Genomic DNA, 27295 nt, shown 5'->3' on the forward strand with positions numbered 1-27295 from the left:
AGAAACAGTAGAATGTATAAAATTAAGCACACCATTTTTGAAGGCGGCATTTTACCGCCAATGACCCACATCTTGGAAAGTTTCCCAAATCATAACACAGATTCGTGTCGTAAAATTACCATATAAATGCGGAAATCAGAACAATTCAGATTTTATAGCTCCTACAAATCAAATTTAGCTTGATTTTTGTTGCGAACGGAAGTTTTGATGTATTTTGCAAAGCAATAACTTTCAGGAGCATTATTGAAGAAACTTGGATTGAACAAGTGATTGATTGTAAAGTATTTGCAAAGTCCATGCATAAGCAGCAGATTGTTTATTTTACAATATATACGATGAAACATGAAAAATGTGTGCACAAAAAGATATTTGGTTTTTATATAAGTATTTTATTTTTTCGATGTGTCGAACAATGATAACTGATAAATTTTCAAAAATTTCCTTTTTTCGAAAACACATTTTGGGCCATTCCACGATAAAAGGACATTTTGCTCTGCTCATATATTTCATTAAAAATTGTACCTTAAAAGGGTAATGAACAAAATTTTGTTGGTTGAGAAATCACAGACGTAAATGTGTGATTTTTCAAGCAAAATGTTTTGTTCATTAATCTTTAAAATTGAAATACTTGAGGTGGGAAATATAATACGTGAGGGACAACATGGCGGCATTTTCGTGGAATGGCCTTTTTGTTGATTATGCATCACTTACAAGTAAGAATAATTTCAACTAAATTATTTGCAATAATCTGTTAAAGAGTCAATATTCTGATGGGCAACCATTTTGACTGAAGTTGAAATTTTACCGGCTCATTTGAAAAGTTGGGTACCCATTTAATTGTTTCTGAATCGATGACGTTTGTTTTTTTAAATTTGGAGTGATTTAATTGTTCTTCAATTTTCGTTTTTAAGCTGCATTGACAAGCTTTCTTGCTTTTGTGTTTTCTTCTAATTCACTTGAAGTGTATCTGCAAATGAATATCCGAACAATTTTTGGATTTTTCTTTAAAACGTTTCGGGAACTTTACCAACGTGACATACACGAGATTATAGATTCTACTGACCATCCTTTAGATGGAGTACTGGGACTATGTAGAATGTCTACTGTTTTAACATTATTTTACACCGATGAAAAGCTTTTTGAATTAAATTAACAGTTTGAAAAGAAAAGAGAGATAGAGAGAGACCATTTTTTCCCCTTTCATTTAAGCGTCATTGTAGAGCTTATTGTCTGTGCCAAAATTGGCGTAGATGTCTTTTGATGCCCAGGAATTAACACAGGTTTTCTTTTTTTTCCTTTCGGAATTAAAATTTTAAAAAAAGTCCGAAGAGGTATAAATTTATATTTTGACTCATAAAATTGCTCTTTTGTACACGTTGCCGGGAAATTTTACACTATTTTTTTTTTCTTTTATTTAAGCCTGATTGCTAAACATGCGTAACCTGACGCAACTTTTATTTTCGAGGCAGACCGTGCAAACCCGGGTGACACAGCTAGTCTCATATAAACAATAATTTAAAAACAAAAAACCTATTCCATTTGATTTGCGATGCCCTTGAATTTGGTTTCGTTTTATCGTCACACCAACAGCGACCCATCCTCTCCACAGAAGAGTGCTCATGGAAAATGTCGAGCAACCACGTGTTTCATGAAGGGCATGGAATGTCAAGCTACCCGCGCAAATACCATTATTGATACAGGTGTATCGGCTAGCTCGAAACACGCGTTACTCTTGGACGAGCGCCAAATTGGAAAACAGAATGTGAAATACAATTAACGAGTGTACCTATGACCATTAGATGCGACAATTTACGAGGGCGATTAGTAATCGGTTTGTTCCGTTGTCGGTCGTGTTGCTCAAAAATATTTAGATAAGGAGATCGTAACTTTCTTTTAATTGTGGTCGAAGATCATCAACAAAGCGATCGCTATGGTTTTATTTCGAAATTAAAAGTGCTTACTAAGTGTTTCTCATCATCAAGACTCCTGATTTTCAAAATATGTATGTTTAACTAGTAGCGCCATAAGAGATTTTTCTATTAGGGCATTTTTTTAGTTGATGTATAAAAATGTTGTAAACTTTTGCCTTTAAATTAATCTGCGGGCTAATTAGTTATTAAATAATGAATAGTAGTTAAATTGACATATTTGTTATTAAGCAAAAAAATATGGCATTTCATAGTACAACAAAGTTCGGTTTGCTTAAAATTATGCTTCAGCTCCGGTTTAAGACAACAGTTTCTAGTGTTGCTTTTTTCTCCATTAAATCACAATATGAAGCCGTACTATGTTTACGGACCTAACGGCAGGTGTGATAAATTTTTTTGGCTACCTGAAGGAAGAGATACACAGCTTCTATAACATGAGATACTTAGTTTGCAACTCTATTATAGCTAAACTAAACTGATGAGCCCGAAGCAGGACGAAACTGCAGATTCTGGATGTTGTAACTGAGCTGTTCGATGTTTGCTTGTTTTGTATTTCATGTCTAAATTCAAATTTTAAGCTTTGCTTCAGTTGAATACCTTTCTTTTTTGTATTTCTTTAAGGATAGAATACTTTTGTCCCAACAAATGTAACTTAAAATTTTTTTTATTTAAACTGATCAAATGCACCACAGTTATTCATTTCAAACTACTATTACTGTACTTATCTCTATAATTTTCTATGGCTCTACAATTCTTTACCTAAAGAATTGAAGACCCATAGAAAGTGTTTTTGTGTTTTGTGAAATATTAAATGCATAAAACATAATCATAATCAACAAAAGCATAAGGAAAATTTTAAATACAATGAAATAAATTTCATAAGTTTAATTTTTCTACCTCTTAATTTTAAGTGGGTAAACGTTAATTTCCCATGATCTTCCAGTTATTAACCTATGATTTTCGTTGTAAAACTCCAGCAAGTGTCACTCATACTTTTATTCCTTCTCAATCGGAAAATTTTAACTAGGTAAATCTGCACAACAGAAAAAAAAAAAAAAAAAAAAAAACCTACACTTTTAACCCTGATAATAAAGAGTTCATCTTATTCTTCTATGATCTCCCTGTTAATACTCCAACGGCTGTCAATCATTCAGAAACATATTTTTTATTTCTGCTCCTTGGGAAAATTTTAACTAGGAAATCCTGCACAACAGAACAATGACTACATTTTTAACCCAGAGAATAAAGAGTTAATCTTATTCACCTATGATCTTTTAAGACTCCAACGATTATCTTTCATTCAGGAATATATTTTTTATTTCTGCGCCTTGTGAAAATTTTAACTATAGGAAAACCTGCACAACCGAACGATGACCACACTTTTAACCCCGACAATAAAGACCTAATCTTATTTACCAATGATTTTCCTTCTAAAAAGAAGGTCTTTCCTTCTGAAATATTTTTGTATTCCTACTTATTCGGAAAATTTTAACTGAGTAAATCTGTACAACAGAACGATACTACGTTACCGTTACTACTACTTTTAACCTACTACTACACTTTTAACCCTAACGCTTAAGAACTAATCTTGTTTACCTATGATTTTCCTTCTAAAACGCTAGTCATTCATTCAGTAATATTTTTGTATTCCTGCTCCCCCATTGGGAAAGTTTTACCTACATAAACTGCTACTTACCTATGACCTTTTGCCTACCCACCTATGATCTTCCTTCTAAACCTCCAACGACTATCATTCCTTCTCAATAATATTTTTTTTATTCCTACTCATTCGAAAAAGTTTGACCAGATAAATCTGCACCACAAAACGATGATTACTTTTAACCCCAACAATACATGGAGTTAAAATCGTTAACCTATGATGATCTTTTTCAAAATTCCAACGATTACAATATATCTTATATAATTAAAAACTGAGCGTATGTACCTATGTATGTATGTATGTCCAAGTTACTTCTCCCGAACGCCAATGAACTGACCGTCGAACCAGGTATCGATGGATTCGTAATCTTCCCGTCTTTATGTTTGACTATTTAACATAATCCTCCGACAATAATTAGCGGAGATATCAATTAAAAACTTAATTATGGCGCTTAGATTTCGACATAAAGACCCTATTTTTAGAAGGCTTTCCTCCATTCAAATTATTATTCAGTGCTTCATCTCAACTTTACGCAACAATGCTTTTATTAAAATTTGTAGCGGTGAAGAAAATCATTAAATAAGAGATATGTTGCCATTTTTTTCTCGAATATGAACAAATAAAATTTGGCTTTTATTTTGAAGGCTTTTTTTACAATCGGAGGATTTAAAATGTTTACTTTTTGGTTATTTTCCCGCAATCTGTCGCAAAGTTTCACTGCCCCCCCCCCCCAAGCCTTAGTTGAACACGCGTCAGTTGACATAGCTTTTATTTTCGAGGTGAACCGTGCAAAGCCGGGCGATGCAGATAGTTTAGTTATATTTTTTGCATTCCTACTCACAGGGAAATGCTTTAGTTAACCTGCACAACAACCCGATGACTATTCTTTAACCCTACCAATAAAGAGTTAACCTTGTTCTCCAACGACTATCACTCATTCAGGTGGAAATATGTTTTTGCATTCCTACTCACAGGGAATATTTTTAGTAAATCTGCACAACAAAACGATGATCACTCTTTTAACCCTACCTGACAATAGAGAGTTAACTGTGCAAATTGACAAAAGCACGTATACAAATATGCACCTGCAATACGAGCAGATAGTTTCTCTCTCCGTGAGCCGAGCCTAACCGCAACTGTAACTTATGGCACTTCCGCCTGGTTAGAGTAAACGGGTTTCAAAAATGATCATCATCAGTAAAAAAACAAACAAAAAGAAAAGGGAAATCAAGCCCGGAGGCGAACAAGCGACACAGAGAATGGGTTATTCCTATTGTTACGTCAACTTTATATTGTTGACGTTTGGACCTTCCTTCAAATACTCCCCCCTTTATTTTGCTTAATCATCGGCTCCCGTCTGGGCGAAAGCACTTTCTTATTTCTTCACTTCAAATCCCTTTGACTCGTTTGACTGCCATTACGGACGTTATTATGACGAAGAAAACGCAATCACGCAATGCTGTCCGTCACGCAAAATGCTGTGCTGGCAATCACGTAGAATTCTCGGCCTTTTATGGCTGACCCTTCCATACCCCTTGTTCACCTGTTGCTTATTCAAATTTGCGCGGCAAAATTCAAAAGGAAAAAAAAAAAAAAAAAAAACCTTAGGAGCATTGATAAATTATGATTACTTTTTTTTAAACAAACAATATAAAATATTCTGCTGTCAAAATCTGTGGGAAAAGATAATGCATAATAAATGCCTTCACCGTGGAGATAAAACGAGCAATCATAACTTAAATCAAAAAGCATAGTAAAGTATCATACAATTGACGTGCTAGACATTGAACATTCTCTTGGAAGTTAATCTAGGTAACATGATTCATCAAAAGAACAAACATTGATAATGTACGTGGAAAGAGTCAATGAATATCAATGATTATTTCAATATATTCACCATGGAAATAGGGCCGCAGAGAGCCAAGACGGGCTCCTCCCGCATCCTAAAAAAGAAGAAAAAAAAGGGGGGAGAAGTAAAAGAGGGGGGGGGGAGAAAAAATAAAACTTTTTACAAGGAATCAATGAACTCAATTTTAAGTGTCACAACAGTAAATACCAAAAGAGTAAATTTTGCTTAATCTTTGCGTTTTCTCTTATTCGGAGTCCCCCCCCCCCCTTCTCTTTCTTCTTCTTTTCTTTCCTTCTTTTTTTTTTGCGTCAGTGTCGCCGCCCTCCCCCCAAGGCCCGGGCCCATAGTTTCCGATTAGGCTGACATGGCCTCTCGTCGGGCCTGCATGGAAACCAAACGAGTAACCCAGCGTTAAAAAAAGTCAGGGAAAAAAATCAAACCGTATTTCAATGATTCCAAATTGATGGTACGCGTATCTATTGGAGAACACAAAAATCTAATAGGGGAACGCGGTAAACTACCAAAGAGTATTATACAAACTTAAATTTATAAAGCTAGAATTCAACTGTGGCAAAAGTTGGCGTAGTATCATGTTTTAATATTTCTACATTGAAACAAACGTACTGCAGTATGGCTCATTGAATTCTGGACTGCTATTGAAAAAAAAAAAAAAAAAAAAGAACAACTAGCAGACACTGCAAGCGAAATACCTTCTGGCAGTGCCGTATTCAAAGGGTGGGTTTTTATGAATCAAACTTCGTCCAAACGAAGTAAAAAACGCCCACTGCAAAATTAGAAGAATGTAGTGGATCCATAAAATAATGAACTCCTAAACACTTAAAAAAAACTTCAACTTCAACTCAAACTAAGCACTTTAACTTCAATTCATATTAAGAACTTTTAACTTTCACTCAGTTGTGATATTCCAAACGGGTGCCCCGGAGGTTAGCTCCACATCATGCTCGCTAAATGGATAGTGATGTCTAACATAAATGTCTTCGGATCACAAGTTGCTGTTTTTATTTTAATAGATCCTTTTACCTTACTATGTTTTCATAATTAAGAATTGCTCCAGACATAGCAGTGGTGCAACAAGAACATATAAAATTGAAATATTTACTGCTACTTAGCGACAACTTAATGTGCATGTACTGCCAGGAGAAAAACGTAGATGATTAGTTCTTAATTTATCTTGTAATATTAATACGTATAGAACTAGCCGGAAAAGAAAAGCTTCCGCGAAGAAACCACAACACTTTTCTTGAAAGTAATTTGCATTTTCTTCAGACTTTTACGTCCACAGAATAGAGTGGTTTTCCCGACTGTTCAAAGGTAATTAATAACAAGCCCATGAATACTGGATAAAAGTCGATTAGTATAAACATTTGCCCTAATATTTCAGGATTAAGTTAAACCACAGAAACTTGTTACAAGAAGAATATGAGGATACACATTTAACCCAAAAAAGTTCTTTAGACAGCAACTTGAAACTATCAAAATCTGCCTCCGCAGAGGTAGTGTACTCAATCTTATGAACATAAGGTGAACAGTCGGAAGAATTCAAAAGAGAACACAGAGAAACTAAATATATGTCCGCTCGAGATAAAGTATAAGACTTCAATCTGGTATAAATAACAAATAAGATCTACCGCAAAAAAAAAAAAAAAAAAAAGCATTGCAACTGCGTGACAAGAAGCCAAAACACGTAGTTGCACTAATCGAGCGCAACTCACCTAAATGCAACCGAAATGAGAATGCTTTCTTTAAAACCGAGAGTAATTACTTTTTAGAATGAATAAAAATGTAATTACATCAGAGAAATTCTTAGCCAGAGATATTACAAGAGTTTTGCAATTGCTCCTTGACATTTTTTGGAGGAGGGAAATTCATTTTGTAGGAGTGAAATATACGAAACCATAAAAATGATGAGTTTCATGAAGAAAAAAAAAGTAAACTTTTTCCGGATGAGATGAAAGATGACAGAACAAGAGAAGATGTGTAAAAGTGGATTTTTTTTTCTAAGTTTAGGAACGTTTGACATTTTGAATTTAAAACACTCCTATGCAATGCTTTTAAAACTCCAACTGCTCTCCTCCCTCCATCTTCCAATTAAAATATAAAGCGTGAATTTAAGTTTGACAGAATGCTTGAGGCCTATTTTCGATTTTCAATGTGTGAAAAACGCTTATAAAGGCTTTAAAAAAATCTGCTCTTAGCAACCAATCAAAGTTTAATACGCATAATGAAAATTAATGTAGAGAAGCAAGAAGATTCTATGAACGCACCGATAAACTATTTATTTTAAAAAAATAGCAAATGATCGTTACACTTTAGAAAGTTAGTAACTGTACTGGAGTTTCTTTACTGACTACTAAAGTAATTTTTAAAATCAATTGAAATAATATTTTCGTTTATTAAAAATATTTTATGGTACTTTCTTTAAAGAATAACTTTCCAAAAATAAAGGTGACGAAAATCCTTCCTAGATGTCTAATGTCTTGACAAAATTTATGACAATAAAGCATGTAAAGATACTAATGATATATTTACACATTCTGTGAGTGTCAAAACGGCAATAGAAACATAACTGTGAAAGTAAGAAACATTTCCGACGAACATATGAGGCAGTGAGAAGCAAAGGAATGTAAGTGGCAAAATCAAAAATTTGGAGATAACCAGTACACATGGTAGGCCTCTTGAACCTCTCCTCTCTCTTGGGGCAAGGGATGGTACTAGTAGCTCTGGTAGTTGCTCTTACACAGCATGATTTAGAAAAAAAATTTCAATGAAAGCCTACCTATAGGATGTTATATTTAAACGCGTTTTGCTCAAAACTTGAAAATGTCCACTTACATCCTTTTGCTTCTCACTGTCTCATATGTATTTCGTAAATAAATTTATAATTCTACTTTGAATTTAGATACAATACATCTTCTAAAAAAAAATAAAAAAAATCAGAATTTACAACCAAATTCCAAAAAAAAAAAATCAATTCTGCTCTATTTATTTAAAAAAAAAAAAAAAGTCACTGATCGAAGATTTTTTTAAAAATATGATCCAAAAAAGAATAATCGAAAATGTAGATGATTATTTCCGTGAAAGCCATTTCCTAAATATTGGCAAGCTGGCACAAAAGATAGGAAGAAATATGGGAGAAAATTCTCACAAATTATTCTCCAGCTACTGTCTTCTCCAATGCGACGAAAAGCGTTATTCTTGTGTACAAAATTCAACCAAACATATCCTATAAAACATCATCCAGTCCTATTGTTCTTTTTACGTACATCTTTAAATGTCACAATTGCGTAAATGGGATTCCCGAACAATGGATTCTATTAAGCGAAGAAAAAACGTTTTCTGGCATTTTTATTCGGAAGAGGGCCACTGGATTATGATATCTGTCAGCAAAAGAGAAGCTTTTACGCGAAACTAGAGATAATTTATTTTTAGAATTGTTAAAGTGCATGAACCTGTGATGGCGTTTATTGTTCTTTCCAGCATTCCTCAAGGAGTTTCGTTCAGTTGTGAGCAAAGGGAGAAAACACTTCCCAGATGTCCTGATGTCGGATTCGGAGGAAGATTTTAAAATGATCGTATTATAACACAAGTTAGGTGTACACGAGCCAAATACCATAGGTTGACCAGGGAATTATAACATAGAATGGATCCAATTATCATGGCCCAGGTGAAGACGAATCACACAGAAGAAACTAGATAGAACTAAAGCCCTGAAACATAGAATTAAGAAACGACACGTCTTCCAGCTTAGGACTAAATAATGCTTTCTTCCTATGTCTACTATAATGAAGTGGCGTGTTTTGCTTTTTGTGGTTCCTTATTAACCCTACGTTAATCTACAATCAAGAAGCAAAACACCCTACTTCGCTATAGCATAGAAATAAACGGCATTTACCCCCAAGATGGCGGACGTGCGCTACTAAGCTAAGATCTAGGGCTTTATATAGAGCGTCTTGCCACCGTTTTCATTAAGATCCATCATTGACAATTCAAGAAACTGTTTTGTCAAGAAAAAAGATAAAATCATTTCAAAATCAGCTTTTGTAAAAACGTATGCAAATAACCAGTAGTAAAGCCGATTGAAGCATCGAATCGTTTAATTCAAAAAATAATGTTTCCGTAGAACGTACTGATTGGTTGGTTCTAGCAGGATCATTGTAGTGGAAATACGTAAAATGTTTATCATTTAACTGCATGAAAACGAATCATCTGGAATACATAGGGCGAAAGTTCTTGCCATCGTTGGTCAGTCATCGAGTGCCATTATTGGCAATTCAAGAAGATGATTGTCAAGAGAAAGGATAAAGTTATTTTGAAATCAGTGTTCTCTGTGGAAACTTATGTAAATAACTACCAGTGATGGGGACTAATCACATTCGAATTCATGTAAGTCGTCTCCATACAATGCACGCATTGGTTGATTCTATAAAGGTTAATTTCGTGGAAATATGTAGAATATTATGTAGCGTCCCATAAGCATTGCAATGTGAAAAGTCAAGTTTTCAAAGTCGTAAAAGGTGGAAACAAATTAACAGCATTAGCTCTCATTATCAAACTCAGCTTGTTTGAATATTTTTTTTTTAAACAGTCCTTAAAAACTCCGATCGATTTTAATGAATATGAAGCGTACTTCTAAGAAAACAGCGGTTGTAACAATGTGGAACAAAAACTAACGCGTAAATAGCGAGTCAATACCCTTTTTGACGAGACTAGTGAAATCAGCAGTGGTCAGAACTGGATATTAAAACCAAAATCTCGTTTTCTAAAGGAAATTTTGATACATTATGAAAGTCTATACCGGCTTTAAATTTCTTTTATTGGTTAATAAATTTTAAAGGGAAGATCTGGTCGACGGTTCAACGAAGTAAGAATGCTATCAGTTCTATTTATGTGATAAGTTTTAGAAATGGAATAAGACAATTACAATGGCTCTGGTACGTTTATATAAGGCAAGGGAACATTGAGGAGGGTTTAAGCCCCCTTCCCCCACCGCAGAATCATTGGTTTTAAGAGATGGTGTCAGTCTTAGGAAGAATGCAAGCACTGTTTAACGAACCGTTATGTAGCATAATTATGAAGCGCTTTTTTACTAATGTAAGCACAATTTTTTAAGCACACAACTCTAGCACAGCCCCCTAACAGCACAGGGGGTCTGTTCTAGTATTGTGTTCATAAAAGTCGTTTACAATCAGTAGTATTTCCTTTAGTTTCTAGAATAAGAAATTAAACCTTTTTTTTCTAAAAATTACTACTATTTGTATTTTTTATTGACAGGTTTTGGTTGGCCGATGTGACTAAAGAAATAAACTGAAAAGGAAAATATTAATATCTAAGTAAAAAACCGAATATTTTACATATAATATAATATTAAAAAAAATCATTTGTATAAATAGTGCTGCGGGAGCTTATTCACACTTCTGAAGATCAAAAACAGGAAGAAAGATATGCAAATGTGTAGTAATTTTTGAAAATACCCTTTCACTTCCAAAAAAAAAAAAAAACTCAAGTTCATAAAATAAAATAAAAAAGTTTTCAGTAACGGACATTTAGAACTAACCGAAAATTACACCGTTCCAAAGTAATTTCTAAGAAAAGGTCTCGTTACTTCGTCTTAATCGCCTCTTTTTTTTTCTTTAATGCAACAGAAGAAATAGAAAACTAACATAACTGTCGGGTCCGTTTGTTCTTCCCGGTAATTTACGATCTATTATGCTCCCTGACACCTGAGAAAAAAAACTATTAATAAAAATTTGCGCGAAATGACCATTTTTTTTCTAAAACTAGTTGTTAAAACAAAACGGAAATGGATATCGCATTAGTTCTTGCGTTTTCCACAACAGTCTTGAGAAGGGAATTGAGGAAGTTTGCGTTTCGGGTTCTTTGTTTTGGGGTTGATGTTTATTTTAACTTTCGGTCATTTTCCACGCCGGAAGTACGGGATGAAATAATGATAAAGGAGGAAAAGATCTCAGGGTTCAAAGAGTCCGCGCTGTGTTCGAGAACGCAATTCAGTTCTTCAAGAGCTTCTGTTGAAGTGAACAAAATTTAGTCCATAAATATCATCCGAAATTAGTCATTGCACTTAGAAAATTTTGCCCGAAATTGATGACTATTTTTATGTACCATTATACTAAAACTTTCACATTATTTTAAACTAGCGGTACACGCACGGCTTTGCACGTGGTGGAAAATTAAAAGGTCATTTGGTTCGCCTTTATATTTACAAATAATGGATGATGAATTTCTCGCCAATATGTTACGTTAATTTGCTCATCCATGTTATGGTAATTTACTCGTTTATGTTGTGGTAATTTGCTCGTCCATGTTGTGGTAATTTACTCGTCCACGTGTTAGTAATTAGCTCGGTATTGCTGCAGAGGAATTAAATCCACCAATGGTGGCTTAAAATTGAAATAGAAAAATAACAGAATCGAATTTTTAAAAAATCGCTTGAGGTGCTCACTCCATGCTACGAACTAATTTTGTGCCAAATTTCATGAAAGTCGGCTGAACGGTCTAGGCGCTATGCGCGTAACAGACATCCATAGATCCATAGACAATGTCTTTCAACTTTATTATTAGTAAAGAAAAAAAAAAAAGAAAGAAATTTCAGGGTACTATGTATCAATCAATAATCTTTACTAACTAAGTATTCCCACCTAAAATCAGTATCAAATTAGGTTGAGAAACCTAGGGTTTTAACCCATGCATCATTTTTTGTAAGGACTCTTTCACCAGCAATTGCACAAAACTATCTTCTAGCTAATGATTCATAAACAGAGGACCCCCGAACTTAAATTTTTGAGAGGGCGGACATTCTCAATTTGCGGAATATAACTCCAAATTTCGCCAAATGATGATAATTTTGCCGAATGGAACTCCAAATTTCGCCAAATGATGATAATTTTGCCGAATGGAACTTCGAATTTCGCCAAATGGTAATAATTTTGCCGAATGGAACTCCAAAATTCGCCGAATGACGATAATTTTTCCGATTCTCCAACCTAAATTTGCCGATTCAGGAAACTTTTGGAAGATCACAGTGACCTCCCGTCAGGAAACCCCTTATCATGAATTCATTAGATAGCATTCCGATCTTTCTGGATCGCCGGTGGAACATTCCTTGCAAAATGGGATCCAGCATAAGAGCTTGCAAAACTGTCTTTTTGAAATTAATTTGGTTCTGATTAAAGGAGGGAGTCTTGGTAAGCAAAAATCGTGAATTGATTACATCAAATCTCCAAAAAAAAAAAAGTGTTCAAATAAAATTAGAAAATCATCAGCATCAATATTAAGTACAAAAGTAACAATATTAAGTACAATATTAAAAACAATATTAAGTACATCAGCATCAAATTAGTACAAAAGTATCCAAATGTAGCAATTAATTTGCAGCGGAGGAAGAGTTATTTTTTATTCCATGTCCTTTATATGCCTTATCATTTATCCCTTATCTTATTATATCTTATTCCTTCCGTATCTCTTACATTATCTCCTACCCACATGCCGCAACTGAGGTTCATTTTCAAGCTCCAAGACAAATAATCACTTAAATTTTATGAAGCACACTATCGAGGAAATAACCGTCCTCAAAATAATGAGAAACTCAATGAAGATGATTTTAGAAACAAAAGAAGGAAAAAATGCTGTAAACTCGGATTCTATTTTTCGAAAACACAAGCTGCACAAACATTGTATGTGCAATGATGAGAGTAAAATAAGAGGAAAAAAGGAAGTGCACAATTCTCCTTCTACATGTCTCCAAGTCTCTTACGTTAGAGAATCCAGGCTTCTTATTCAGTCAAAGAATAATCATAAGTCAGAATAAGCAAGCATAAGTAAATTATTTTTATTCACTATTCTTAGTTTTCGTCTATTTTTCACAGAACAATAAATCGTTGCAAGCACATTCCCAGCAAAACGATTGTAAAATAGGTTTTCAAATACGAAGTAGGTTTAAGTTCTGGCGGCTATAGGTTTTAAAATATGAAATACGTTTTTAGTTATCGAGGTACATTACATAAAATTTCCTCAAAGTTAAATGTATATACCTCAGATAGAGCACTTTGTTTGATAAATGTGATAAAATGGTCGTTGACGTTAGACAGACCATTTTACAACGTTTAGGAAACGTTTAAAAGTTACGTCTCTCCCCTAGAACGTTATACCATTTAATGATTGAATGGGAATAAGAACAAAAATTTACAAAAGTTGTTTAGTAGAAGAACTTCTGCTTATTTCTACACAGAGAAGTTACTTTTCGGAACAATCTATTTTTTTAGGTATCAAGAGAAAATTAGATGAGACAAAATTTTATTTCCCTTAAAAAAAAAAGATTTCTGTACGATTCTTCATTACACTTTCTCTGATGATTTCCAGACCATAATTCAGTTACAGAAATGTATCATGTTTCCTGAAAACTGTCCTTTCAAATCCTCTTTCATTTATTTAACCTTAAATCGCAGAAAAAAACGTTTTCACCTATATCCTTTTTGACACATAAATTGAACAACCACTCAACTTAGTTCCGTCTTCTCTTACTGCTGTAGATACACATTCTACAAAGAAGTAAAGTTGTCTTGATCCGCAAAATCGGAAGAAAAGGAACTGCAACGGTACAACTTGTGATACAATCATTACCTTTTTTAAAAAATGCATTGAAAGCAAAGATTTATTGCAGGTTATTAACTTTGAAAGTAGCTATGTAAAGAGATCGCTTATTCTAATCGTTAGACGGCGGGCGTTTGGATCGGTATTACTCGTAGTCTTTGGATGTTTGACAACAAATTAAATAAATTACTGTTTTCCGATGTTCTCAAGATTTTGTCTGAGAATGATGAGGCTAAAATGATGTTGCAATGGAGATAGCATCCATGTCAAATAAATAAATAGTACCTAAAATACATGTTTCTCCGTGAATTAACTGAATTGAATATAAATTCTATGGGTTGATCACTTAGTTTACAGATGACTGCAAGAAAGAATTTACCATGGCAACCTTTGCAAGAAACCATAAGGTATGTCAAGTGAACTACCAATTATCAGATGCTGCAGAGTTGATAAACCATAAATCAGATGAGAAAACAAGCAGGGCCCGACTATCTAAAAATGAGGCCCAAGGCCCACAATATTTTGGAGGCCTCCCTCTCTATTCTACCAGGCAGCGCAAAAAAAGTTTAAATTTTCCGCAGTGTTGGTGCTAGCCTTTGCGGTGGTGCCCTAACAGGGGAGCAAGACCCAGTGCAGTTGCACTGTTTTTATATGCCCCAGAACCGGCTACTACTTTCTTTTATATGTCTTTTACAACTTAATAAGTAAATAGGGAAGAGTCCCCCCTCCCTCTCGCAGACAAAAGTATATTTAAAATAAAAAATAGGCCAATCACCACACATTTTTTTTCATAGTTTTTTTTAGCTTCATTAGCCCTCTCAAGAAATAAAGCTTTCTTACTTATATTGAACCAACTAAATAAGATAAATACTTATTAAGTATCAATAGAGTTTTTTTTTTTTGTAAAAAATAAGTCATTAATATGATTAAGGTGAAAAAACAACGTAAATAAAGCACAAATATTGGAGAAAATACAGCATATAGCTATTTCAAGGCTACAATGGAGCCTCTTCATCAGTGCAAAAAGCTGAAGCAAAAAGCAGTACAAAAACCAGAAGTTGCGAGAGCACTCAAAGTGCTCTCGCAACTTCTGTGGTTGTGTTGGTGAGCTTTTTGCACTGATGAAGAGACTCCATTGTAGCCTTGAAATAGCTATATGCTGTATTTTCTCCAATATTTGTGCTTTATTTACGTTGTTTCTTCACCTTAATCATATTTTAGCACAAAGCTTATATGATTTTTCATTTAAGTCATTAATATTTTATTTTCTTGAAAATATATAATTTTTTAATGCTATGCATAATTTAAAAAAAAGTAGGGGGGAGGGGGAGATGGAATTAGGAAGATGGGGCCTCAGGCCTGGATGGCCTGTGCAGTAACCAAACCCTGACAACAAGGCTAGAGCCTCGGATAGTATGTAAAAATAAAATAAACGAAACAAAATAATAACAACTGCAGAATAAATTTAAACTTACTTTAAGACTTCATACCACACCTTTTGAACTGAGAACAGAGCCGCAATTCGTTGCCACACCGACAATACATTTACGGACCTGAATAATTGCGGCGAGAGATTCGACTTAGGAACGTATGAAACACCGACACTCTTCTCGCAGCTGATGACAGATAAATTCGTTCGGCGATAAAACGCAAAATGACACCAGCGTCATCAGATTGCCATTTCTGTTGTGATTAATAGTTTAAGGATTGCTGCTATCAGAAATGAGCTAATTTTCGAGCATGTTTCGAAAACTTAGGGTTAAGAAATCGTGATTAACAAGGGCAAATGACAATAAAATGTGTGATTCGTATTTGAGAGAAAATTTTGATGGTACGGTGATTGATTTTCAACCTTTCAAGAGAATGCTTATCAATATTTTGTTAAAAGTTTAACATTTAAATGAGTTTTTCTCCCCGTCAACAGCTAAATAAAATTAAAAGGCTCGTAAGAAACAACCAATATTTATCGTCTGCAGCATTGATTGTTTAAAATTCATATGTTTTTTCAGTTGCACTTTTTTCCGTGACAACACTCAGTTCTGATGATAATTATTCGCTGCTAAAAATTATTGGTTCATTCTATGCAAAGAACGATTAACGAACGAAAATCTAATTGTTGATAAAAAGAAAAAAAAAAAAAAATTCTCCGAACAAGAGAGCAAAATGAATTATTTCAAATGTGTTTTGTTGATTTTTTATTGAAAAGGTAAAGTTTGTGGCCTTAGGCTTGCTGATTATATAACTCTTGGAATATGAATAATTGATATTTAATGATCGGGAATATAATTAAGAATTTAAGCATTCAATCAAAACGATCTCATTTCAATGACAAATGAATTATTACTAACAATTTAAAACTAGTTCTGAGAGAGAAAAAATAAGTGCTTTGAACGGAAAAGAGAGGGCAGGGAAGGGAAAGAAGCTTTTTTAAATGTCTTTAGGAATACTATGTTTTTTTTTTTTTTCGCTTATATTAAATGATTTGTCATTGCATCAAAAGCGAATCAATTTTTGGTTTAAAATATTCATTTTTTCTTTATATAACATAAAAATTAAATGGAAGCGCACACTCAGCCACTCACTGATGGGACAATAATTTAGCAGAGGTAAAAATGAACAATGTATCGACATTATCTTCATGGAAAAGAAGCAGTTTACAGGTACATTATATATATATATATATATATATATATATATATATATATATATATATATATATATACATATATATATATATATATATATATATATACACAAGTGCTCACAATTATAACATCCCTGTTCAGTGCTTTAGGCACAATTCACCCAAACCAAAATAGATCAAATTTCGAGAAATGCATCCTTATTGAAATGACTAAGGTATCCTTTTACTAATTTCACTTCTCGTTCAATTGTACAGAAAATGCTCCTTTGATTTTCATGAGGAAAACAGAAAGAAACATTGTTATTCAAAACTTTAAAAAAAAAAAAAAAAAAAAAAAAAAACGATGCAACTTTTAAAGTTTTGTATTACAGGTGAAAATTTAAGACGAACGAGTCTCAAAGAAATTTGAAAATACTGTGTATAACCTCAATTATCCGGCTTAAGTGGGACCGAAGGCAATCTGGAGAACCAAAACTAATATGACTAAAATCCACCAAGTGTGGCATAGCAAAATCATTAAATAAGCAGGCTTACTGTTTATCATGTTACAAAATCTCGTTTTATTACAAAACTAGTGGCACCCGCATGACTTTGCCCGTAGTAGAAAATTAAAAGGTGATTTGGTTCGCTTGTTTTTTTGCAAATAATGGATGATGAATTTCTCTCCAATTTGCTCGCCCATGTTACGGTTGCACGTTATGATAATTTGGTAATTTACTCGTCCACGTTACGATAATTTGCTTGGTAAAATTTTCTTCAAATTGGAATGGAAAAAGAACAAAATCGAATTTTTGAAAAATCGCTTCAAGGTGCACACTCCCATGCTACGAACTAATTTTGTGCCAAATTTCATGAAAATCTAGGCGCTATGCGCGTCACAGAGATCCGGACATCCAGACAGAGAGAGATCCAGATATCCAGACAGAGAGGCTTTCAGCTTTAAAATAAGTAGTAAGCTAGTAAAGATACAGATGATATAGAATGGGGTCGTTTCCGAAATTTCATGTTTTTTTTTTCTTTTTTTAATGAAAAAGCATGCTTAGAAACATAGGATTTGACCATTTTTTAATTAATTTCACAAAGTTTAGTATTTTTTAACAGTTAATTTAATGATTCAATTTAATTTTTTATGCTTCTGCGCATGACATCACAAATGATGAACTGCCACTCACTGTTGCCATTAGAGCAGAGTGCAATATTTAATTCGCTTCTTTACTCACATGTACTGACAACGAAACGGCAACGATAGAAAGCGTAGAGCGCAATATTTAATTCGCTACTGAATTGTCATAACCCGGAAATGCGGTAGACAGCAAGCGTAAACATTCAGCGCGCCAGCGAAACACGCCAAAGTACATCATTTGTGACGTCATAAAGACCACACCTTGTTTGAAAAATCGGAATTTTAAAAAATGAATTAAAAAATAACTGTTGAGAAAATTAAAGTATTTTCTGGGTCCCTGTTTTTTTTTTTTTCATTCTATCAACTTCAGTGACTAAAAGTAGTACTTTTGACTGAAGGAAACAACCTCATTGTCCACAAGACATTGAAAAAATATTAAAATAATGTTCTAAATTTTATAACAAATAATTGTTCCGCTGTCTTCTGCTTTAAACACATATTGAGTTCGAATGGAGCACGCTTTGTCATTAATAGATTATAATATTAGAAATACTATAGTTACGTTCTTGCGGGCATTTTTTAAAAAAAGTCTACAAATTCGTTCCTGATTACCAGTAGGTACGGAACAACGAGGGCCGGATGAACGAGATTCTCTGTGCTGGAATGTGAAGAAGATAAAGTCTGACTTACCAGGATTGATCAAATGATAAATTTTCACAAAATCTACACAGACAAGATAATATATAATACACATTGATCTTTCATTTATTTCATTCAATTGCAGAGAGGCATCAACATTCAATGGCGTTTCATTTAAGCTTATAACGCACACATAAAGCAATGGGATGCGCATTATATTTTCCAGAATACGCATCCGCAGGCATCCGTGACGTCACAACCTCAGGCCTTACGAGCACCGGGGGCCTCTCTCTCTGGAGAGGCGCTGCCATGGAAAGTACAGGAAATGCCGTCCCGCTACGCGAAATCGGATGTCCGGATTGGGGGGTTGTTAAAAGGATGTGTAGTGTGTGTGTGTGGAACACGGGCCCTCTGAAACACCTGCTGGAACGCACCCGTTTGGGATGCATCGCAATCAACGGATCAGCTGTTAACAAGAGCAGGAGATGTAAACGACAATGAGAACTTGGCTTGGGAAAGTGAGGGTTGCGTTTCATAATAGGGAAATAATTACTTTTGTGGGCGATAATTAATCATCTTGCGAAATAATTTAGCCCTTGATGAATGATGCTGCAATATTTGTCTCACTGCAATGAAGTGTTTAGATTCTATTTATTACCCAAATAAAAATTATAAAGTAAAATATTCTCGATATAACGACTTACGACAACAATTTTGAGGGCATAATACATCGATAATTAAAAAACTAACGAAATGACTTAGCCTTGATAAATTGATTCTGTAGTTACTTTTTACTTCCTTTTACATAGTAAAGGAAGTATTATATTCGTGAAAAAAAATTTCAATTAAATATCGGCCTTAATTTCCATTTTGCTCACCCCATAATGAATGTTGAGTTGTTTGTTCGACCCGACTACACGTGCAGAACGTACCGACAATCCATTTTGACGATCCCCGAGTTTTAATTACAACGAGTAACGTCCGTATGAACGTATGTATGTGCGTATGTATCTCTCATAACTCAAAAACGGTATGCCGCAGAAAGTTGAAATTTGCTTTGTAGACTCCTTGTGGTGTCTTATTGTGCACCTTCCCTTTTGGTTGCATTCGGATGTTCCAAAAAGGGTCTTTTAAATCTTTTATGAGAAAAAATCTGTTAATTTCAATGCAAACTCAAGTGATGTTATAATTCGGAGGACATTTGGCGATATGTCACCAAGCTTTTGGTCGCCAGTTTTGTCGCTAATTTGGCGACAAATTTGGTGATTTTTTTTTTTTAAATCTGGTTTTGATTTGGCGCATTATCGACATTTAGAGAGTTTACCATTGAATCACACTAAAATTGCCTATATTGGAAAAATTAATCTCTGTAAAACACTTTTTTGCTTCGGTTCGCAAAAAACTAGGGGTGAAAATATATAAAGTGCTTCCTTGCTTATTCCAAGGCACTATTATCATTCAATTGGCGAAAAAGGATGTCATGTGATGTGAGCATCAGCTCGTTTTTACATATCTACAAATATCCGAGGCTCTAGCATTTTTGTCACATCTGATTTTTTAGCTTAGCATCATCCAAGAAGAAGTAGTTCACTTGATATACTTTCAGATTTCTTAAGAAGATTGCCTCAGTAAAATCTTTCTTTCAGTCATCTGTAAACTAAGTGACCAACCATGGAGTTTATATTTAATTCAGTACTATTAGTTCATCAACGACGCTGTGATATTTATTTCTTTACAATGCAATGTTTTGTGGAATGGAAGATTATTTCATTCATTACCAAACTCAAAAGAATCTCGATATAGTGACTTTCTATTCAAGGGCAATCACATAATTTAACACATTAGTGTGGACTATCAATTATACCTTCCAGCTCTGATGCATTTCGCGACTGTAAACGGTATATATCGTATCTCAGAAGAAATTTCAGCGATGGTATATTTTTTCAAGATAATGAAAAAGATAAGGGGAATTTGGAAGAAGACTCTAGTAAATTTCAAGCTTTATGGATACCGTCGTGACTCAAGATGGTAAGAGGGCTATCGCAGAAGGAGGCTTCAGTAAATCTAGTATTCCTCTTTTGTGGCTGTCTATACAACGATTTGAAACTATCTTTAAGGCTTGGGACAAGGTTTCATTGATGTATAGTAGTTGATACTCGTTTATAAAATAATATGAAACCCGCAAGGAAGTTTCAAAAATTTTAAAGCTATTTGTCTAATTTATGGGTTCTGTGATTTTCATATTAGAAAGGAAGCTGGGAGAATCATACAGTGACAAAAAAAAAAAAAAAAAAATCACTTCATCAACTGAACTTTCAAAAATAAAAAGGAGGTTTCAATGGTTTAAAAACTTTTTTGATTATTTGATAAAGCACTCCTTGAGGATATAAAACGGGCCAATTCAATGCATTAATTCCTTAAGATTTAAAAAGACTATCTGTCTTGGCTTTGCACCGTCTTATTCTTTTCTGCTCCAGAAAAATTCCAAAAAGAAATCAACTTGCACTGATCAAACGATTGAACTGGATTGCGAAGTACAATTGAGCTTAAAAGCGTTAAAAAATTAATTTTTATAAAAGTGAATCAATAAAATTAACAGAACCTAAACATCCATGAGTAAATACGGTTTCAAGGAGCTTTTTCGTACAAAAAATAATTTTACGACTTTTGAAAAAATCAAACTTTGGATGTAAACTCAACTCCCTGACTAAAAATTAAGATCAAAGCTTGAACAGGCTCTTTATGAGTTTCCCAATAAACTTCGTAGGACGTCTAAAATTTTCAGAAAGACACAACAAAAAGCAGGACTCACCGGTGAGAGGGGATCTCTCTCGTGTAGCCGCAGGTTGTCGCTCGGAAAGAGATCCTGGATTCGATCCAGATCCGATTCCTCCCGACCATGGTCAGCTCTCTTCACCATCTGCAATGAGGGATGGAAACAAATCGATGAGAACACTAAAACCTCGAAAATACTGTGCTAAATTCACTTAAAAACAGGTACAGATAGAGGGACAAGCATATTTATACTATAAATAAAATAAAAAAGAAATGTGTCATAATACTCGTAAAAGTCAAAATGTCAATTCTAGTATGTTGATAGTTATACATTTGAGGACTTTTGCTACTCCCCTCCTCCCAGACAAAAGAAAATTCTGCAGCGTTCAAAACTAAACAAACCAACTTAATTGCTTACCAAGGTCGATTTTATGACATCAGCTGTGACTTGCACCGAAAATTGTTTCAAATATATTTAAAATTTAGGAGTAAAAAAAAAAAAAAAAAGAAAGAAAATAAATAAATTTGAATGTTTGACATCTCGAATTCAAATTATGTTTTTCGAAATCACGAGCGTGTGTGTGTATGAATGCACGTGTGTGTTTGTGTATGCTCATGTGTGTGGGTGCGTGTGTGTTTATGTATTCATATGTGTGCTTGTTGTGTATGCCGTGCTGTGTGTGTAGGCGTTCGTGTATGTGTGTGTGTGTAGGAGTGTGTGTTTGTGTCTGTGTGCAGGCATGAGTGAGTTTATGTGTGTGTGTGTGTAGGAGTGTGTGTTTGTGTCTGTGCGCAGGCATGAGTGTGTGTGTAGGATATAGACGCAACCTGGAGACGGTTTTCGCAAGAGGAGCAGCATCGTGAGGTCGGTCGACGCGACGATGGTGCTGGCGGAAAAATAAAATGATAGGAATTCAAAACAGTCAAATGAGAACAATAAGTAATCGTGATTGCTCAAAAAAAGGAAAAAGAAAAACAAATTATATGATTTTTTCAAGTAAAACATATTTTTTAAAATGTTGTTTTCTTGAAATCGGACTATTTTAGAAGTGTAAAGCGAGACACAGATCGACAGATCCACATTATTCCATTTCTCTCATCTTCATAGCCTTATTTTAATTTTTTTTTCAAATAATATTTTCTGAATTAGTTTATTAAACAGAGACGTGATCTATTAAGCAATGACAAATCTTAATTAAGTAATGTTTTAATAACGTCGAAAAGAAATGTTTCACAGGAAAAGTAAATTACCATTTGAATTTCCAGTAGTGGAATTTGGGAAAGGTGGCTAGCGTATATGATCTGCGTGAAAATCCGCTTACGTAACTTAAAATAAAAAACGTAAGATTTGCATTTGTGTGCTACGTGTTGTGAAAATGAACAACTTAAGATAACAAGTACACAAATTGAACTTATCGCATCTTAGCAAGAAAAGTGACACAACTCAAAAAACAGCAATGGAGAAAATTAAGGTTTTATGCAATAGTAGTTTTAAGAGATTTAGTCTTGAATATTGCAAATACTTGGAAAAAAAAAGTGGTTTTTACTGGTTAGTTTTTGTTGTTTAAATGAATGATGCATCTTTGAAGTTCGAAAATGTTCCATCTAAATTTTGAAATTTTAATAATGTGACACTATTTGTTTTTTTCGTTTTTACGCCACCATGCACCAGTTATGAAAGCTAACTTTGTCGTAGTTTCTGTGGTAAGAAAGAGCGTTAAATTTAGGTTTTAAATCAATAGTCAATACATTTTCCACAAATTTTGAGATGCGTCACTTTTCTTGCCAAGGTGCGTTATGATGAAAAAAAAGGAGTTGTAAATGAACATCACTGAACTAAATGCAAGGAGGGAAAAACAACGCAGTAGGGGCTCTGAATGAAAGAATTCCGTCGGAATGCATGGGAAGTAAACTCAGTCAAAAAGACAACTTTGCAAACGAATTCTAAACACCCAATCATAGTAATTGGAAACCATGCATCACCTTTGAAACATTTTTTGAAAAAAAATGACACATTTATACCAACGTAACTGAAAAAAGCAAAGTAAAATTCTAAATAAAAAATAAAGAAAGTCGCTGCAACAAGAACTAAATAGAGCAGACAGTTAAAAAACTTTAAAAGTTGTTTCAAATTTAAGAACAGAAAAAGAAGAGCTGTTTCAGAAGCCGAAAAATGAATGATTCAGATACATTTTTATTCAATTTTATTCGTAATAAAACGAATACCAAGCTATTGTTATTAAGTAAATTTTATTTTTATGAGAGGCGTACTCAAAGCACTTCAAACCACTTTTTATAATGCTATTAACATAACCGATTAACGGAATATAGTGGCATTAAAGCCCTCAGCAAAACGATAGTTACGTAACAGCAAAAGCAAATGAAAAAAATAAATGAAGAAAAAACATTCTCTTCCACTTAGTAGCAGCTGCGCTAACTGAAAATACCGAGGAATTTGTCTTGAGAACTGTTTCAAAAAGAACACACTGCCAAGTGGCAACAAAAAACTTTCTATTGAGAGATCCTTTTATTTAGTACTCCCCACTCCACCCCCACATTCTGCCTTCCCATCCTTTCACACATCTTGTTAACCTCATGAAAAGGTTCTGGAAATAAAAGACACTCAACGGAGCTTGAACTAACCGAATCCTTTATCAGAAAAGAATCAAGAGATTAAAAAAAAAAAACTTGAATTTCCACTCTGATTTAACGATCAAGTTTTATCGGGGAATGTTCTCAGTTGGTCCGCCATTTTTGTGACCGAGCGAATGAAAGAATAAATGAAGGATTTAGTAAGGGGGTGGTGAAATAGTTCTCTGCTCTCTCCGATCAGCTGAGTGGTAAATGCCTATTTTAGTTTATACCAGCATACCCTGCTTTGGAATAAAAGTGTCTTTTTTTTATCATTTGATCAAATGTTCTTGAATGACATTGTCGACTATGACGTAGAAAAGGGGATTTCTCATGCGTAGAGTGTGACTAAGTAAAAAAAATCTTTCTATCAAAATGATGAATAATGCTTTTGTTAAATACGTATTTTTCCATTCATGTTTTGGATTAGTTGTACTATACAAGTCTACTCTTTAAAATATCAGCTGCTCAGTCGGTTGCTCAGCAGACGGAAATCCATGCGTCAGTAAGTCGTTACCCCACGGTTTTTGTTTATGATACCCAATCACTTATACAGTAGAACACCTATTTTCTGCGAACCTGCCCGACCTACCGTACTCCAGATGGGCATAAGTTTGGATAAATGAACCAGAAACTTTAAGGATGCTTCTGATCGCCTGAGGTGCATGCTAGTCTCCAAGGGGTGCATGAGATGAAAATCACATGTATAAATTCTATAGTTAACCAAATGCAATTTTGACCAATGTACTTAAGTAATACAGAGACCGTCAAAAAATGTACCGTATTAATTGGGAACTAGGAAAAAAATTTAGGCGCCAGAAAAGACTACTTGTCAGAGTTTAAAGGAAAAACCTAGTGTGTAGGCTTCGGGAAGATTCTTGTTGTGAAAAAAATAGTCGCCCAGGTATTTTTTTTTAAATCTTTCAGAATTTTTTGAACGCTGCTTATGTATACTAAGAAAACAAGATTTTACATGACAAAAAACTAACCCGTCAAATTAAATTTTAAAATGTTGTTTTGAAGTTGAGAAAAGGCTCTTTTTTCCTCCTCTCATTGCGAGATTTTTCAATCTGTACTCAAAATCCCTTTGTGCCTTATTATTTGCAATTTTATAACACGACAGAACGCTTGCAAATGGAGATTATTTATGTAGATGTAGGGATAATGTGACCTAAAAGAAAATAATGGTCTTTTTATAGCCCATTTCCAAACTATTTGAAACACACGGGAAAGAGTTTCATCGCTCTGTATCTCAATTATTTAAAAAGTTATGTGTAGTTTTAAGTCATGCAGGCTGAGGGATTTTCTTTTTGATTTATTTATTAATTGTTATTATTATTATTTATATGTGTTGTATTTATTTATATGGTTTTCGAACACCTATGAATTTTTTTCCTATTAAATACACATATTTAAAGTAATACTTTTAATAGTAAGTTGGGTATTTTTGACAAAACTGCAATGAATAAGCATTTTAAACATTTTTAAAAAACAAACAAAATATATGAAAGGATTTTCTTTATTATTAAGGTAGTTGACTCCAGAATATATTCTATCAAATATATTTAAGCAAATGATTGCACGGGTTGGTAGGGTTTATTATTGTACTTATATAGGGAAAAAAACATTTGAAAGTAAGTAGTCAATTTTAAAAAAAAGAAAAATGTTTTGTTTTTTAAAATAAAATACTAAATGTTTTCTGGTTTTTTTTTTTTTTTTTTTTAAGGATGGCCTTGAAAATAATTTAATGATTGCTAAATACGTGGGTAAAAGTTTCAAAAACAAATTTTTTTTTCTTAGTTAAGAGGTCGACGAAAAACAGAAAAAGTCGGCTAACGGTCCACGGAATAAAAAAAGTTTGGGAACCTCTGTGCATTACGTAAACAAACTTAATGCAACAAATAATTTTCATTGCATAGCTGTGACGAAAAAACATTTGGATTTATTTTTGTAAACTAAAAAGTAAGCTGAAAAAATACCACAAAAAATTTTTTACTCGAAAAATCTCGCAATTTTTCGTAAATCAACTAAAATAAGAATGCTGGAAATTGGCAGTAGAAGTCTACATCCAGCTTCTTAAAGATAACATGCGAAAGGAGGGTGCAGAAACGGAAAAGTAAACATTTCGGTGAAACAAATACATGAAAAGACATAACAGTTAGATAAAGAATCTCCAAAGCAAACGGTTAGAAAGAATGAAAGATTGCGATTTGAAGGATAAAGCAAATAAAATAAAGAGGTAGAGAATAAAGGAAGGTCAGAACAACAAAGAAGAAAAAACTCTCGATAAGAAGCTGAAAAGCAAAAACGAGAGCAAATACCCAAATTTGGATCAGTTAACCCTTTTAACAGGTTAAAACGCCCACGTGCTCAAAACAAGCCAGATGACTGGACAAGGTTAAGTTGCGAAGATTGTAGAGGAAACGGCAGTGCGTAAATCTAAAACAAAGAAATAAAATTCGACACAAAAGGTGGAAGAGCACGTCATCAAACGAAAAAAGGGTGGTGGTGAAAGATTCTATTGTGGAGATTTTGTAATGACCCGCCTTCTTTTAATGACTGGAGGGATAACTTCGGCGTTTGATTATGGAGTGAGAAGATGTGAAAGAAAAGATGGTTTTGCTTTTATTTTTTCTTTGGTACAGATTTTTCTTAAGTGCGAGAAATATCGTCTGTTATCAAAGAGCAATATTGTTAAAAGAAAAATTGAAACAGTAAAAAAGGAAACGGAATAGAGTTATTCAATTGACATATTTTTTAATTTATTGTCTGCTGAAATTAACTTTTATGACAGTTCATAAACAAGTTTTGGCATTAGTTAGAGTTGTTATTGTTTCGTGGAACATTCGAGAGAGAGGGAGAGTATTATGATCACGTGGTAAGGTAAAGAGCAGTATCTATAAATTTTTCATTTTATTGCATTTTTGTCATCTATTGAGCTTAAACTTTTCTATACTAGCTTGCTTATTTCGGTTCTGCTGAAAATAAAACACGAGAAAAACGCCAAATCCCAACATTTTCCGATTATTAGTATGGAATCTAAAACGTCTTTCTTCAAATATCTCAAAAACTCATTTCTGCAGATACTCGTCAAGTTGAATAATTTGTACGTAAATTAAATAGAGGAGGCGGTAAAATAGAATTAGATTTCCTCCTCGCAGCGAAAGACCACGCATGTTTTAATGCTTGCTTGTACTTCAGAAATAGTAGTTGCATCAAAAACTTGTCATGGAGAGTATTAATGAAACAAAGGAAAAAGCTATCAGGTGCAGTTACGATGTGACGCAGTATGTTGTGTAAACAGCAGTGCAGATGGTCGGTAAAATCAAACTGACGAAATTCCGAGAGAAATCGTGACTCTGCCTCCTCTGGATCTGCCTCAGACGGAGTCAGCTTCCGACGGATTGGAGTTCTTTAG

The 27295-nt window shown here is 33.9% G+C and overlaps 1 protein-coding gene across 2 annotated transcripts in view; it reads right to left on the reverse strand.

Moving 5' to 3' along the window:
* Positions 1-27295, reverse strand: part of LOC129222603 (uncharacterized) — a 156344-nt gene that overhangs the window by 57438 nt on the left and 71611 nt on the right. For both annotated transcript variants that reach the window (XM_054857118.1, XM_054857119.1), the window contains exon 3: positions 21284-21391. In XM_054857118.1, the coding sequence (XP_054713093.1) occupies positions 21284-21391 (108 nt within the window). The remainder of the gene's footprint in view (positions 1-21283; positions 21392-27295) is intronic.

The sequence above is a fragment of the Uloborus diversus genome, chromosome 5 (genome assembly GCF_026930045.1).
Source record: "Uloborus diversus isolate 005 chromosome 5, Udiv.v.3.1, whole genome shotgun sequence".
In the NCBI taxonomy this organism is placed as follows: Eukaryota; Metazoa; Arthropoda; class Arachnida; order Araneae; family Uloboridae; genus Uloborus; species Uloborus diversus.